The 17,257-nt window shown below is 32.9% G+C and overlaps 1 protein-coding gene and 1 long non-coding RNA gene across 4 annotated transcripts; both read right to left on the bottom strand.

Moving 5' to 3' along the window:
- Positions 1-1,059: 1,059 nt before the first annotated feature.
- LOC115242928 (armadillo segment polarity protein-like) lies at positions 1,060-5,584 on the bottom strand. 2 transcript variants are annotated; one of them, XM_029819554.1, is made up of 4 exons: positions 5,395-5,584; positions 4,765-5,067; positions 3,552-3,663; positions 1,060-1,563 (listed from the first exon to the last, which is right to left on the bottom strand). In XM_029819554.1, exons 1-4 carry the CDS (start codon positions 5,500-5,502, stop codon positions 1,379-1,381), a joined length of 708 nt encoding a protein of 235 aa, XP_029675414.1. In that variant the 5' UTR covers positions 5,503-5,584; the 3' UTR covers positions 1,060-1,378. The 2 variants fall into 2 exon arrangements, with proteins under 2 accessions (XP_029675414.1, XP_029675415.1); XM_029819555.1 differs by having other exon boundaries at positions 3,552-3,648.
- Positions 5,585-5,774: 190 nt separating this feature from the next.
- Positions 5,775-8,517, bottom strand: LOC115242930. 2 transcript variants are annotated; one of them, XR_003885137.1, is made up of 4 exons: positions 8,383-8,517; positions 8,126-8,309; positions 5,950-6,015; positions 5,775-5,863 (listed from the first exon to the last, which is right to left on the bottom strand). It is a non-coding gene; the product is annotated as an uncharacterized LOC115242930 (long non-coding RNA). The 2 variants fall into 2 exon arrangements; XR_003885136.1 differs by having other exon boundaries at positions 8,126-8,512.
- Positions 8,518-17,257: the final 8,740 nt, after the last annotated feature.

The raw sequence follows: 17,257 nt of genomic DNA, 5'->3' as shown, positions 1-17,257 counted from the left end.
CCCCCCCCTCTCCCCCTATCTCTCTCTCCAATATATGAGTTTTTTAAATAATTTTATTTTAAATACACACACATTTTTTTCATCTAAAAATACAAGGCTATTAACTTTTTTATATAAAAATGTCAAAAAATCTTAGAGAGACTATAACTTGGTTTCTTCAAATGCCCATATATTTGTCTTATTAAATGTAAAACTCATAACGCCAATACGAAAGTTGTTATATTTCAAAGGTGATGAGACAAGTTTTAATTTTAGTACACTAAAATTAATACGCGTATATTCTCATTGTAGATTATGCGTCGATGAAATAAGATGGAAAATTAGATGTAATAAAAAAAGACTCTCTCTCTCTCCCCCTATCTCTCTCCAATATATGAGTTTTCTAAATAATTTTATTTTAAATACACACACAATTTTTTCATCTAAAAATACAAGGCTATTATTTTTTTTATATAAAAATATCAAAAAATCTTAGAGAGAGTATAACTTGGTTTCTTCAAATGCCTATATATTTGTCTTATTAAATGTAAAACTCATAACGCCAATTAGTATTTTAAAAATAACATATATAGAATAACACGTATAGTATTTCTCTCTTTCTTTCTCTCTCTCTTTCTCTCTAATACTTGATATTTCTATATCGTCTTGATTTTATGTCCACACATATCTATCATCTACTCTGACTCGATTACAACGGTGATCTGGGCGTTGCTAATAAAATGCATTTGTATATTTCGTTGTTTACGAAAATTAATACTTGAGTTGCTTTATAAATTGTTTCGATTGTCTTTCTCGAGATGAATTATAAGAGATTTCTTATTTAAAATCTATACACTTTTTTGAAAAATTTGTTTATGAACGTTAAAAATTTATGAAATTTCACGATACAATTTTATTGTAATGTATTATTATTATCTAAATTTAAACCATTTAAGAAATAGTAATTCTTTTAATTTCCAAAATCATCACGCGCAAGGGATTGTAATTATTGTTATCAAATATGATTATTATCATATTGTGTGATCTTTATTCTTATATAATCACACAGTAAGGAGCGCATTTTGTTTAATCATTCAGTTTATTTGTACGGACAATAAATGATACATATGTGTACGAACTACATGAATTTTTCTTAATTCTAATACATCGATATAATGTTTATATACTCGGGTGAATGATCATATTAGGCGATTACATACAGGCGATACGGATATGGATTAGCGAATGTTTCACTTTTCGTTCGACGAAACGGACGTGGACTACGTGGATGTGGATCCGAAGGCGACTGCGTCCGAATAACGCGTATAGAATCTCACTCTCTCTCTCTCTCTTTCTTTCTCTCTTTCTCCAGTACTTGACATTTCTATATCGTCTTGATTTAAAGATCGGTATCATACCAGGCCGCGACCTGGTTGTTATCTTGCGGCGGTGCAGGGAGCTCTTCCAAACGATCGAAACTCAAATCACCCTCGTGCGCCACGTCCATAGTGTCCATCGCACCATACGTCGATCCACCACCTATCTCCAATCCTTGCATTGAGTCTATTGGTATCTGGTCATAACCTGTTATATGAAAAAAAATATCTTGTTTTTTAAAGATTCTATTATTTACTACTCATATTACATACATCGATAAAAATTACGCTGCACACAAAGTGCAGAACTTTATTAATCAGTGAAGCATAATCACTTGGAAAGTGCTTTGCAATTTTTTTAATGTTCAAGATATATATAGTTTGCTATGCGTCCTAAAAATGATTGAATCTTCTCTTCTTATGACTAAAATATAATTAATTTATGATTATATTTCTCATATAATTATACAATACTAATATATGTATATATCATATTTGATGGTTATTAATTGATTTATATGACATATTTTTTTATCATAAATCTACTTTATGCTAAGCTGTAGGACAAAAATTATTTAGTAATCAAAGCTACTTATTAATAGTCAGACACATACACATGGAATAAATAAATATATATATAGAATAAATAAATATAAATAAATATGACTCCGCCATCATAAAGTGCATATTACAGCAAAAGAAAAATAATAACAAAGTAAATAAATAAATAAATAAGCGCTGTATAAATATAAATGCTTAAAAAAATATTACAATACTCTACACATACATTAAATGACGCATTTGTAATTACAAATGAGAAAAGATGATTTGTAATGTTAACATTAAACATGCAGTCAAAATCGATTATTGAAGATGTCAAACAACCAGATAATGAAAACAAGAACAATACATAAAGACAAAGTGACCTTTGTTACTGCGAGATACTGTTGATAGCCTGTATTTTAATTTAAGAGTCCGTGGGTTAAGCTGCTGTTAAAATAACATACAATTAAATGCATCATTTTATATTAGAAGTAACACTGAAGAAAATAGTAAACTATTTAATAAACTCCGCGTTTTTTTTTAATGCAAGACACAGAGAATTGCTTCATAAAATAGCATTATTAAATACAAAATTATTTCGCTATTTTATACGCCGGCCGTATGGAATTATTATTACAGTTATATCTATATATATTGTTGCGCTTCTTGTGTTTCGTCCTTGCATAAAAGCTATATTTGGCGGTTATATTTGATATCCGCTATACCTGTCTTCGGAGAATCATCTCCGAACGCGTTACTAAGGGGATCAATAAGTACGGACATCTTGAGAAGAGTCACCATCTTGTCGAGTCTCGCGACTGCTGTCATACCATGTGGACGTATATTTTCGACAATTACAATTATTACAATATTTCCCTATATTCTATATTCTATAGTTCTATATTCTATATTCTAAATTCTTTATTAAAATTATAGCAAGTTTGTTTTAAAACAGCATTGTTATATCCGACACGAGTGCTTGTGAGTGAGCGACAGTACGAGAACAAACTGCGAATCAATCGAAATCGACTCGCAGGCGCAACAATATATAAACACATTTTATGGAAACAAAATGAGACTTGTTTTTACTTGGGTCGTTCACGTCAAAACTAGAATTCAATTTTTAGACAGGTAAGAAGACAAGATTATAATCAGTAAAGAACATTTATTTTTCAACGTAATCCCCATTAACATCACAGCATTTTTGCCATCGACGTACTAATGCGTTAATACCGGCAGAATAGTTGTCCTGACGTCTGAACCATTGTAACACACACGTTTTAAGCTCATCTTCTGACTGAAAGCGCCTACCACCCAAATGTTCCTTCAAAGGACCAAACAGGAAATCTGAACGCTTGCAGTTTTTCTCTGGTTTTCTGGGAGATGTGTTATAGTATCTTTCTATTTTGCCGGCATTGGTACGTCGATGCCAAAAATTCTGTGATGTAAATGGAGATTACATTAAAAAATAAATGTTCTTTACTGGTCATAATTTTGTCTCTTTACCTGTCTAAAAATTAAATTCCGATTTTGACATAAATGACCCAAGTATATGTACATATCTCAAATTCCGTCTGCCTTCGATCGAGTAATAAATCGATTATTCGGAAGCAGCACATTCGATAAACGAGATGAATAATACTTATAAATTACCTTGCGGTTGATAACCCCGACCGCCATGGCTGCTATGTACACTAGGAGGTCCTTGGCCATACATACCATCATAGCCTTGATCAGGGCCAAGCATGTCCTGAAGATTAGGTAGCTTAGGTCAACACAAAGCATATCTTCTAAAGAAGGCGTGTCATGACACCTCGAAATACGGACAGATATGCGCTATAGTAGGCAAGTCTCGTATGGTAATAATAACGATTAAGAGAGCTTATATGAATAATATAATAATGGTACAAAAAAAGAAAAAAAAAGGAAACTATTAAATAAACATCTGCAGAAGGAACAAAATGCATTCCCATGCACATGATAATCTTGCAAACTATGAATTAGGATTCTAAGGTGTCTAATTGTAAGTGCATTTCGTGATCTATTGCTCCATTAGGCACAACCATTCTTTTCTTTAATTTTTCAACTTTTGAGCAAATATTGATATAAATATTGATATAAAAATAACGTTAAATCTTGGACATTAATGTATTATAAAGCTTAAGCATAAAAATTTAAAATGTAGCTAATATTAATATGTGTTAGCTTTTTTTTTCTTTTTTTGCTTCAGAGAAGCATACATTTCAAAACTGTTCATACAACGGGTTTATAACTTGTTAAGCAATGTAAAACTGTATGAAATTAATCTCTTAAAACATTATATATCTACCATTTTCATAAATATAATAGTAAAAGTCTACAGTGTAATATTTGAGGGATAGTTAGAATTAAATATTATAGCACATGAATGAGTACTGCACTATGCCTTAATGGTGCAAATTCTGATTCATAAATAATAATGTTGTAAACATGATTTAAAAACAGTGTGTTCAAAATTTATCTTACAAGGGGAAAATCTTTTATATAAATACCTGAATGTTATAATTAGAAAGAGACGGGCTTGTCTCTGAGCAATAAAAAAACTCTATTATCATAACGTGGCACAATTTACCAAACACAATGTAACCATCTAAAGTGTAACATTTCCATGCTATGATATAAATGTATTTCTGTTTATATCATATTACAAACCTGACAAAGTCCTGGCAAGTACTTAAAAACAACTAATTATAAAAGACAAAATCTGCTTCTATATATACATATATAAAACTAAAGCTTGCTATGTTACATAGTGTTTGCAAGTAAATCTATTTCGCCACGGCACGAATAATTTTACGTGCATTACTGTATTTGTTTTCTACGATACCTGGAGATCTGGGGCCACGCTGAAGTCAGTATTATTCCATAAGTTTGTGTCTTCGCGGAATAAGGAATTCGTCAGCTCCATGGAAAGTCGTTTTTTGTACTCTTGGGGCTTATCTTCGCTCATACGAAACAATACTGCTGCTGCATAAGTCGCAACACCTTCGTTTCTAGAGTGAAGTAGTTCCGTCAGTGGGGCAGTAGCACCCTCTTGTTCTATTATCTCGGCACCTTCCTTGTCAGCTGCTAGTTCGCAAAGCACGCCGGCTGCCACGCGTTGAATGTTTTCAATCTCATTAAATAATAACTGTATGGAAAACAAACCTGTATTAAAATTTTTCGAAAGAAAGAAAGGTGATAGATACAGAACCCTCTATTCTCTTTAGCTATTTTTGATCTCCTATTATTTTGGATTAACTGAAAGTCGCTTCTTTAGCTACACATTTGACCACATAATCATGTGTAGGAAAAAGGAGTGAAAGAGAAATTACAGAGTACAACACGACATTTCCATTCTGTGTATGTGATATTAAAACAGATTGGGAATTGAGGGACAACTCAATAGAAGAATCTGATTCTGTACTTAGAAAAAGAAATGTTATATAAATTCTTTTATAAAAATAACGATACATACTTGTACGAAACATGGAATCACGTTTTGTGAGCGAATTATCGCCCTATTGTGGGACTCCCTTGCTAGAATGTGAAGGGCTCCCACTGAGCCTTCCACTACTTCTTCCATCCGAACTCCATCTATAGCACATGCACCTGTTTGTTGGTTAGTACTAGCGACAGATGAACGTTGCTGCAAATAAAAATTTTACACATGCTAATTTGTAGAAATAATTATTATAATTTTATTAATTATTAAAAAAATCTGAAGAGGATCTCTTCATGTAATGGTATAAAAAACTATAACAAGAAACATAAATTGAATGACTGAAAAACATAACATAAATGGTACATACTTGCAAAAAGAATCACACAATATATATTATTAAAAATACCATGTATATAAACTAATATTTCTTGCCACATCAAGGTCTGTTCTTTTGCGGACCCCATAGGCAAGTCGCCTGGGCCTTGATAATTTCCTTGAGACACTGAAATTCAAACGAGTATAACATACAGATAACTTAAATTTCCATATCTAATGCGACAAATTAAATCATATAAACGATTAACTTACTTGGTCTAGATTGATTCGACGACATCGGATAACTCATGTCTCCGAGAAATAAAATTATCTCTGCGTCTGCAATGAGTAAAATAAAACTCCACAAATTTCTAAACACTCTGTCTTATAATATAATCCATTGATTTCAAGGCTCGAGTAGATATTTGCATTGAGTTATACAATGCTTGCAAGAATGCAAAGAAAGACTAACGCGAGGCAACGCTCCCGTCAGTCGAGGTGAAACCGAATCGCGTAGATTTGTCGATTTCGATATTAACGCGTCATTTGAGATCTTTATGAGCATTAAAAATGTCTTAAAATTCGCTTTAAACTCGTATACCTTTGCCAAATATCTACTTGCGCGTGTTGATAGCGTTCGTAACAATCTGCGACATGATGCGCGACACTATGCTGGGTCAGTGAATCCCGTTCCGGAGAGATGTTCCAGCGCGGAATGTGGGCGCGATCGAAGAATCTCTCTCTCTCTCTCTCTCTCTATTTTTCCTTCTACCCTCTCTATCGCGCTCACGCTCTCGCTCTCGCGTCACACAGCTTCAGACTCGTGGGTGCTGCCGACTGCGATCGAATATGCGTCGTGCCGTTGCACTCATCGGGTGTAGCCGCAAAATATGGAATCGCGATGGAATGTAGAAAGGGTGATGCACGCGCCTATTCGAGGACTACGTCAATGCAATGTGTCATCACTTTCTGACAATCGACAAGATCGTGAGAGAAGGAGAGAACAGCATAGCGGCGAAGGGAAAGGCAATTGATGTGTGCGTGTGAAAGAGAAAGAAAAAGAGAGGAAGAGAGAAAGCGGCCGAAAAGGATACCATCTCGGCGAGGAAAAAAAAGATTAACAAATATATAGAATATGAAGCGAAAAACGTCAAGACAAATATTTCGTCAGACGAAAAGAATGCACCTCGTAAAGTATTAGTCGATACCGATGCGCATGTTCGTATCTAGTGATCGACTCCAAGTTCGAACCGATAATTCTTTTGACATGCCACTCTTGCATCTAGCACAAATTATATCTCTCTATGTATCAGAGAAGCAGATACATTCAATATAGACACGCGCAACGCGCCATGCTCCCGAGCGGATTTCCAATTCGTGCAATGACTTACTGTACTGCGATACGATTCCGCGGCTCGTCCAAGGTGCACAAATTCTCTCTTGAAAAAGTGGGCAGTGTTATTCTCAGCTTCCTCGCGCATGTGCAGCATAATGGCAATGAAAGTCAGGGATGTATGCCTGCGGCGAATAAGCGCGCGCAAAAATCTTAATATTTTGAATACTATTGATATAATTTAATCAAGAAAGCCACACATATTGCAAATATAAAGAGAATTTTGAAATTATCTAACATATATCTCGATGCATATTTTCTTTCATTGACTTTAAAATTATTTTTAGGAGTAGAGGTCTAGGAGCGCCCCTTCTCTTATGAATTTGCTACTTCAATGCGGCCACGTTCAATGCGCATGCGTGAAGAAAAGCGTCTCTGAGAACAACATTGAAAGTGGAAGGCAGTTTCAGCGCCACCTGCCCTCGGACTCGGATAAGAACGAACTAAAATCGGTCACGTGACAAGAAGTTGACGCCATTGAAAACTATGTGCGTGTGTGTGTGTGTGTGTGTGTGTGTTGTGTGTGTGCGTATTTTTATATATTTCTGTAATCCATAATTAATGTAATATAACTGGCTAAATATGGTAGAAAATATGATGTTTGTGTAAAAAAATAATATATATAACAAAGTATGTAAAAAATTTGTATAACAAAGTATATATATGTATAAAAGTATTCGTTTTGCAAATTAGATAGATAAAAATCCCCGCTCTAAGTCGTTTATATATGCCTATTTTACTTCTAAACGGCAATATTGTTGTGTTACAACGATGGCAACATTAGAAAGTTACAGAATGGATGTATATTAGATGGATGATTAGAAAATCTAGTTCATTTATGCCCTGCTACCGGGAATATAATTTAAAAAAGAATAATGATAATAAACTATAATAATAACACAAATAATAGATAAACTATATGCAACCAGTTATGCCAAACCGTATCAGAGTTTGTGCACTTTGGACTTCGTTATCCCGGGTTATTTACAAATCTCTTTCGGTGCACACAACACTAAGTCGGCACTTCGATTAGCACTTGATCTGCAATAAACTCACCTTTTTTTTATTAGATTTTCACGCTAAGGAACACAGAGTACCACGCTGAAATGACCCACCAATGCTCTAAGCTCCGACAAAAATTTTCTTCTTTATTCCGTCCTATTCAGGAACACAGTATCACAATTTCCAATGTATTTTGCAAATCTCCTATTTGTTTGCGATCTTATTTCTTGAATTTTTCCTTGAAATTTAGTCTGGTTAATCACTAAGCACATTCAATCTTTTATTAAGCTTAAAAATTCGATGCTATTTACTTTTTGAGAGATATATAAGAATCAAAATGCGTAATCTCAAACCCGGAACCTGCCGACTGTCAGTCAGCCACGGAACCACACGCGTTACCCCGATAATGGTTTTATTCTATCTAAAGATGGCGGAAAGCGACGCGCAATCGAGCGACGCGGACGCCACCTGTCATTTGCGTCGATTCAGGATTACAGTGGAACGATAGAACGAAGTATGTAGAACGAATGAAGCGAGAGATGGATCTCTCTCTCCCTCTTTCTATTCTTTTTTCTTTTCTCATCTTGACCTGCTGAGGTATTCAACCGCCACCTCTTTGTATGTTCAGCTTATTCGATTCCATCACGGAATGAAGATGATATCATTCCCGAAAGAAGTTTTATGTATAAATGATACTTTTTTAGACGTGTCTTATCAAATAGATTTAGATCTTTTCCAATTGGAGATATATATTAGAAAAGATTTATTACAGTTTAAACAAATACATACATGATTACTTTGAGATATAAATAGAAAGTTTATCAAAAGATTTGTCTTTTTTTTTTATTAATGTAAACTGCAAAACTGAATTTTTTATCAATTCAAGAAATAGAAGATGAATAAAATATATTTGTCGAAATAAATTAAATGCAGTGAATAGCATTTAATGACAAATAATTTTTGTGATAATAACATTTAAATTATACATATATATTGTTAAGAGAGTTTGTGCTTAATATATAATATGTATATCTTTTTATACGTGTGGCTATATACATATTAATGATGGTATGGATTTTTTTGTATAGTGTGTACATGACATTATTATATTTTTTAGAAAATAATGAGATAAAATCTTTAACGTGTTTATAATGAAAAGATTCTTTAAGATAATATATAGATCTCTTACCAATCAATTATGAATTTAAAGTACTTATATTTGAAAAATTAACTGATTTTTTAGAGCATTTTTATAGAAACAAAATTATTCTCTAATGGTAACCTTTCTTTATCACAATAAATATATTGCAATTATTAGCGTTTTTGTTTTAATTAAATTACGATGAAAATTTTATAATTTATAATTTTTTGTTCAGAATTTTACGTGCATTTAAAAATTAATTATTTTTTGCATAACATTTAATATTTGTACATCATTAATATTTGTACATCATCACAATGTTCTCAATATGTCAATACAGAAAATGATATTTATTTTTAATAATATAAAATATATGCAAAATAGATTAACTCTCTTTGAGTTAATTTACTAATAATTGTCTTATCGGTTTATCAGTTTATCGCATTACATCAGAGAAATGTTATACAGGAGAACAAAAAAGTCACTTATCAAAAAATACAAGCTAAAAGGAGATAAGCGAATAAATGCATTCTCTTTATCATGAAATCGTAGAAGTGAGCGTGCTCACAAATGCATACGTGTATGTACACGTGTTTATTTTAAACCATATGCGGCTAATGATGCGCCTGCAGCTCGCAACCCGATAAACAAGTGGCGTGTTAGGTAAGAGGAATCAGGTGCAGAAATAGAACGTGGATGTAAGAAGCGAAAGAAGACAGGTATAGATTTGTCAGAAACGCAACGACATCTCTTTCACGTGCGGAACGGATATTATCGTTTACGATCGAGCCTTTCCATCGAGGAACAATCACCACGCGCGCAACTCGAAAGCAATCGGCGCGATCGACAGCAATTTTTTAATGGATTCGCGGGTATTTGTCCGGTCGCGCGCGCGACTCGAAAATTCCTGATCGAACCCGGCGAGTAAATCGTGCCGGGCGGATGGCCAGAATGCGCGCAAAATAACAGACACTGGAGAGCAAAGTAAAATATACTGGCCGTTTGGCGGGACCACCATTCGTTATCGGCTGCGCCCACGCCGATTAATTTTCGGATGCGTGATGGCGGTAGCGTTTCTTCCGTTTCGAACGGTGATGATACATTTTATGTCTGCGCTGATATTGAGCGGATAACTGAAAAAAGTGGAAAATTTTCCTTTGAAATATACGGCAGCCAGCCAGTGAAATACAGCCGCGAAACGTGCGATAAATCCGTGCGGATTCGTCGCCGTAATTAATGATAAATATCATCGATTAAATTGTTTTATAAACAAATTCGGTTTAAATGTGTTGGATGAAATGCGTATTTTTAATTATTACACAGACATTGATGATCGATGCGCATCAGTGTTTTATATACGATTCTGTTTTTGTCGCTTTTGCGTTAAAATATATGTATCGTATATTGCTTTCAAAGCTTATAAAATATTGTAAAACTAACATTTTATTCGAACAATTCAACAAATGCAGAGAGAAGATAATAGATTTGAATTTTATGTTTGATTGGCAACACATTCGATAACAATAGCATGCTTATATTGGCCTGCTTCGTAAAATATGATTTGTAATTATGAGAAGCAACGGTAATCCGTGCGGTGGTAAACGTTAGACAAATATTTATCATAAAGATGTTCTTTCAATCGGTGATAAACTAGCGAGTTTGACGCCTATCGCACGCAAAAACTTCTCCTTTTCTCACCCCTTTATACGCATGTATATTTTTGTCAAATGGAAAAATATTTGATCAAAAAGACTTTGTAACGGACAAAATTACATAGCTGTTAACGAATGAAATATCACCGAGTGGAGAGAAAGGCACTTTCTGATTTATGAACAGTCTTATTTGAGAGAGTAAAATTTGGTGCGAGACTTTGATAAGTGTCATCGATAATATGCTAATAATGATTTGTAGTAATGGGGACTTGAGTATTAATCTACGTAAACGCCATAAAGTCGATCCGCGTTAGAAATTTAAAGTGTTGAAACATTGTTAGTGAGAAATACCATGGCATTTGTCATGCCGAATTGGAATAAATCGTTAATCATTGATGTACGATGCCATCCGTGCATCTTGAACTCTTGCAAAAATAAATAAGTGAATCTTTTCGCAACTTACATACATACATTACATACATTACAATTACATCATCCCAAGTTTTTTAGATTTTTATTTTCTTTTATATTTGCTTTCTTATTTTATTCTTTTGTATATTATATAGATATTTTTATCCATTTTGTTGTTTTTCTTAAACATTTGTGTCTAATTTATATTAAGAATTAATTATTTTTGTATATCACACACAATACTGTTAATAAAAAACGAGACAGCATATGTACATAAAAATAAATATATCTAGGAACAATTTTATTTTTTACATGATTACACCATAAAAAAGTTGAATTTAATACGAGAATAAGGAAAGAATACAAATTTTCTTTGAAAAATATACAAATAAATTACGGGAATATTAATATATACATATTTGTTCTGCTGGACAGCGTATTCGGCATATAAATTTATTATATAAAAGAAAGAATTACGCAGAATGTTAAACAAAAGAAACCTTGCTTTTGTCTCGCAAAAGTACTTTGTGTAAATAAAATATATTGTATAGATAAACACTCTTCTACGATAATTCTCTCCCCTTCTCTCCCCCTCTCCCCCTTTCTCTCTCGCCATCTCTCTCTCTCCCCCCCCTCTCTCTCGCCATCTCTCTCTCATGCACATAACGCACGCACACATACAGAAAGAGAAATATGGATCTTTAAAGTAACACCTGCTGCCATATCAATACGATTAATGATTCAAATTGTATCAATTTAATTTAAATATTACTCTTACACACACACACACACACACACATTTTCTCTCTCCCTCTCTCTCTTTCTCTCTCTCACACACACACATACATAGAAAAGAAAAGTATTTTTATACAAACGGTCTATTTATAGTTATACCATTCCACTGCAACATTTTGTCGTAAGTTCTATTTATTTATGAGCCTAAGAGGGAAAAGGGGAGAGAGAACGTTTTATTTCACGCTTCTTCATATTGCGCACATTACTCTTTTCTTTCAGATTGGCAAAATTACGCTTGACTTATTTTAAATTCGATATGATGACACAAAGAGCAAAATCATCGTTTATTATCGTGCGTTTTACCATTTGCATATTTTTCACCATTTTTCGAGAATAATTTGATAATAATATTATCAAAAAAATATGATAACCAAAGTACTTATATATCGTTTTGTATAATATTTTACTATTGTACCATACGCACGATACTATGTTGCATGTCATTTCAATGCATTTTAAAAATTAATATAAGACAAACATAAAATCTGAAAAAAGCAAGTAACACATACGCTTATAAGTTCTAATAAATTATTACATAATGCAATAACTTGTTTGTACTATGGAATCTCGTAAAGGAGAACAAATTATTTCAAATTAATCAGTCATCTATTGCATAATAATAAGTGTATGCATAGGGAATATGAAGCGGTTAAGAATAAAATAGAAAATACGGAGAATCGATTATCCGTTTATTGAACCAAAAGAGAAATGAGAGAGAGAGAGAGAGAAATGAAAGAGAGAGAGAGAGAGAGGATATCCTAATTAAATTAATGCAATCCGAATCATCAATCGCATTGATATAGTAGCAAGAGTTACTTTAAACTTGATATAATAGCAATCACTTGAAATTCTTCGAAGCATTTTTTTCCCACAAATGAGATATTTTCTGCCACAATGTCGACATTTCTCGAATGCTGTAACATTCTTTGCCTTGCGGCAAACTGACCAAGTTGGCATTACCGGGTGATAGATGTCTGCTCAACGGTATATGTCTCTCCACCTACGCGGAGCGCGTTGCTGAGACGGGCGTTTATGTCTGCATAAATTCTCATTTGAGTTCCGATAATAAAGTTTTCTTTTTCGATAAATTAAATACGAAGGTGGAGATGCACGCTCGTATAACGTTAAATTAAAAATTAAAATTGAAAATTATGTTTTAATAACAACAGGAAATTGTTTCACGAAAGAAACATGACGGGATTTTATAAATATGTTTATTAGTAAAGAATGTGTGCTATTACTTAAAAATTGAATAATATTTTTAATTGATTGAAACATCTATTCTTTATTTATAAAATGTTGAAAGCGAAGCTCAGGGCACATCGATACTCATCAACCTTGTGAGAAACAATAGAGAAAACAGACAATTGAAAATTAGCACGGATGAGCCTCATCGATGGAAAGAGCTAGGCATATATAATATTATATATGACATATTACGCGCATCTTTTTATACAATATAAGACAGACTTTTTAAGAGTGAATATCTCAATGAGAGCTGCTCACGGCATATTATTAGAATATTACAAAATATGTGTGTGTGTGTTATATAAAATATTATAAAATGCGCCATTTAGTTTTTATAAATGATAATGGATAAAAATGATTAAAAAATCACAATTTGTCGTGCAATATTGGTTGGAGCGTAAGAATGATAAGAGATTCTTTTATATCTCATGGGATGCTATCCAAGATTTTAAATAAAAAAAATTGCGAAGAATTGTGAGATTTTCTTTAATGATACACATTTAATCAAGAGTCGAAGTGACGAATCAAAATTATAAATTATTGTTTTGTCGCGATCTCTCTCTCTCTCTCTCTCTCTCTCTCTCTCTCTCTCTCTCTCTCTTTATAAGCAATAATAATTTCTTTAAAAATACTTAAAGTTAAATGTATTTTGTCCTATGCTTTATCATTCAACTTTTTGACGATTTAAATATGATTCGGATTGAGAACGCGCAATAAAATAGTCAAAGCGCAGGTTCGAGTAATTAATATTATGAGAAGTTCCGTGTTATATTAATCGTTTATTAAATAAATGATTTATAATTTAAAATACTTGTATAATTTAATATCCCGCTTGTATATTCGTCATAGTAAAATATTTCGGCATCGAATTATCAATAACATGGTATTCGATCTCGGCGGCGTAAACAATAGCGTGCTAATATTTACGGTCTTGTTATCATTCGCACGACGACACTCGAGCAGTAAAATAGTAGTGCGAAATGCTTTGTATCTTGTCAGATTCCTTTTCTAAACGCAGTCGCGACTATTACCGGCACATAATTATTATTTTAAGCTATTATTTTAATTATTACAATTAACAATTAATTAGTTTTTGATAAACCACATAAAACTGTATCGTGACAATAATAACATGCGTATCTCGTGTGATTGTTCTACGATCGGAAGTGCCGTGCAAAGTGTTGCGATCGTTGTGTATACGATTAATCATAATTAATTGTATTTTCGCGAGTGAGTGTGAGTGCTATAAGAAAATAGCAGGAGAACAAGAGAAGAAAAGGAAGTTTGAGCAACGGACATATCATCAATATGCGGTAAGTAATTTAAAAACTATTTAATATTTACATTATTTTCAAGATAGACATATTACTCCTTTCTCATTTCCTCGATAGTTTCTCGATTCTTTCAAATTGAAATAACACGTTTAAAACTATAGGAAAATATAATAAAATACACCTCTTCCTCCTTCATCTATGTCGCATAAATACACATCTGTCTTCCAAGAAAAATAGACTTTCTCACATTTCCGGCTTTATGATTAAAATTCTGAGTGAAATTTAACGCGATATAAAAAACACTTTTAACATTAATTATTTATTAAAACCAATATTGCGAAAAATGTCGCGACTTTTCATATGACACTTTGCGAAAACCTGATAATATATCTATCACCATGTGATTATATGAACTTGAAAGTATTAATTAACGCGCTGTTAATGATTATTTCTAAAACGTATTATTTAAAACGTATTAATTTTTTAACATATCAAGGTGGTAGCTATTTATCGAACTAAATACCTATTTTGCGCAATTTATTTATTTCAAGTAGAAGTCGAAGTGATAAGAGTTGACAATTATTAATTAATGCTCCGTTGCAATATATTTACCAGCAATAATTATTAAGTTAATGATTCTTATGTACATTTCTTACATTCAAGTATAATCTCGCGACACGAGTAATAATTGATCGAATGATTAATAATTCATTTCTGATGCATTGATCCATTGACTTTGACATTGTATAATTTTACAATGTATATCTCTTATAATTTATTTTTTAGTTATTAAAAAATTAATTCAGTACTTGGTGCTTGTTTTTTAAAAGTATATCTATATCGCATCTTATTTAATTGAGGAAAAAGAAGAATGCGATAGTCTCTCAATTATAAAATACATTTTTTCTCACTCTTAAGTTATATATTATATTACAAAATTATATATTGTATAATATAACCCTCCCATGGGTACTGACACTCTACAAAATGTTTTTCATCGACCGTGTTTATTACGATAGAATAAATTTTATTAACAATCGATATAATTTTTATAATTTATGACACAATCAAATTATTTTGTCCAATTTTATTTTAATTTTTTATTTCTATTTTTTTGATAAAATTAGTCATTAATATTTTTCGAAATATACATTCGTCTTGTTTGACATTTGCTCGTAAAAAAGTGATACGATTAATCGCGAGATTAATCATCGTATAGTTAAGGATCTCGGTATTAATATGAGCAATAAAGATGAGTCATCATCAATGTTTCCAAGATTCTCTTCCGCCTTATTCTTGTTTCAATCTTGAGGTCGACATTTAGTTTTCGAAGGAACAAACGGGCAAACGCGAACTACAAGTAACGTCACCTCCATTAATCTTCCTCCTGCTCGGATTAGATTTAACCTAAGGGATTCTCACGATCTTGTCTCGACCGAAATTACGATCGCGACCTCTTCGTGACTCTGCATCATGAAAGCTGATTCATCTCGAAGGGGAACAATCCGGAATAATTGAAAATAGAACACATAAAATATTTAATAAATCAAATAATTTATGTACCAACTCTATGGAATCTATTATTACATTAAATCTATATTGAAATAGTACTTGTTGGTAACAGCAACCAAGATTGTATAATGATTAATTAATTACGTAATACTTCTTTTTCCTTTCTCTCGAGGCGAAACGTGATTATGCGTTTGCGCCAATTGCAGAGCAATGCTATTGACGCGCATGTTTCGAGCCGCGAGCTTGAAGATAGGCAACGAACAATAATCCGACAAAGAATAATGGATAGCAATGAGGTATTGTCCCGTGTCGCTTTCAACGAGTCCAATTAAAGCGCGTCCTTCCGTCGGCTTAAAGTCAGAGACGCGGTGGAGTTTTTTCACCGGCAACGAGTGGGATGGAGAATTGTGTAACCCTAGGTTTCAATAATAAAAGTCTCGTTACGTTTTGCGTTTACGCTCGCTATAAATTATCACGTTTCCCGTCCGAATGTTTTTTTTTGTCCGATAGCGATTGCGCGTCGCGGAATAATTAAAGCATAACGAATTGACAATGTGGTAAAATTCGTATTGATTTTCCCGCGACCTTTTCTGTTCCCAACAATATATCATATTTACCGATATTATATTAGGTCTACCGGAAAGTTCTGTCCGTTTTTGGAATAAAACAAAATACAAATTTTTATTACCGTCAATAAACTTTATTAAATAATGTAATTGCCATTATTATTAATGATTTCTTGCCAGCGTGAGGGCAATTTGTATATCCCTTTTTCGAAAAATGTTTTATCTTTTGATGCGAAAAATTGAACCAGTGCTTGTTTGATATCTTCTTCATTTTTGAATTTTTTGCCCCTCAAAAAATTTTGTAAGGACAAAAACAAGTGATAGTCGGAGGGTGCTAAGTCCGGGGAATATGGTGGATGCGACAGAATTTTCCAGCCTAGTTCTGCAATTTTTTGACGAGTATCCAAAGCAGCATGTGGCCTGGCATTATCATGATGCGGTATGATGTTCTTCCTATTGAACATCGGCGGCCTCTTTTCTTGGACTGCTGTATTTAAATTATCCAGTTGCTGACAATACTTCTCCGAATAATGGCAATTACATTATTTAATAAAGTTTATTGACGGTAATAAAAATTTGTATTTTGT

This window comes from Formica exsecta, unplaced genomic scaffold (assembly GCF_003651465.1).
Source record: "Formica exsecta isolate Colony F162 unplaced genomic scaffold, ASM365146v1 scaffold66, whole genome shotgun sequence".
Taxonomy (NCBI): Eukaryota; Metazoa; Arthropoda; class Insecta; order Hymenoptera; family Formicidae; genus Formica; species Formica exsecta.
The sequence above is the reverse complement of the archived record's forward strand: the minus strand, read 5'-3'. Positions and strand labels throughout refer to the sequence as shown.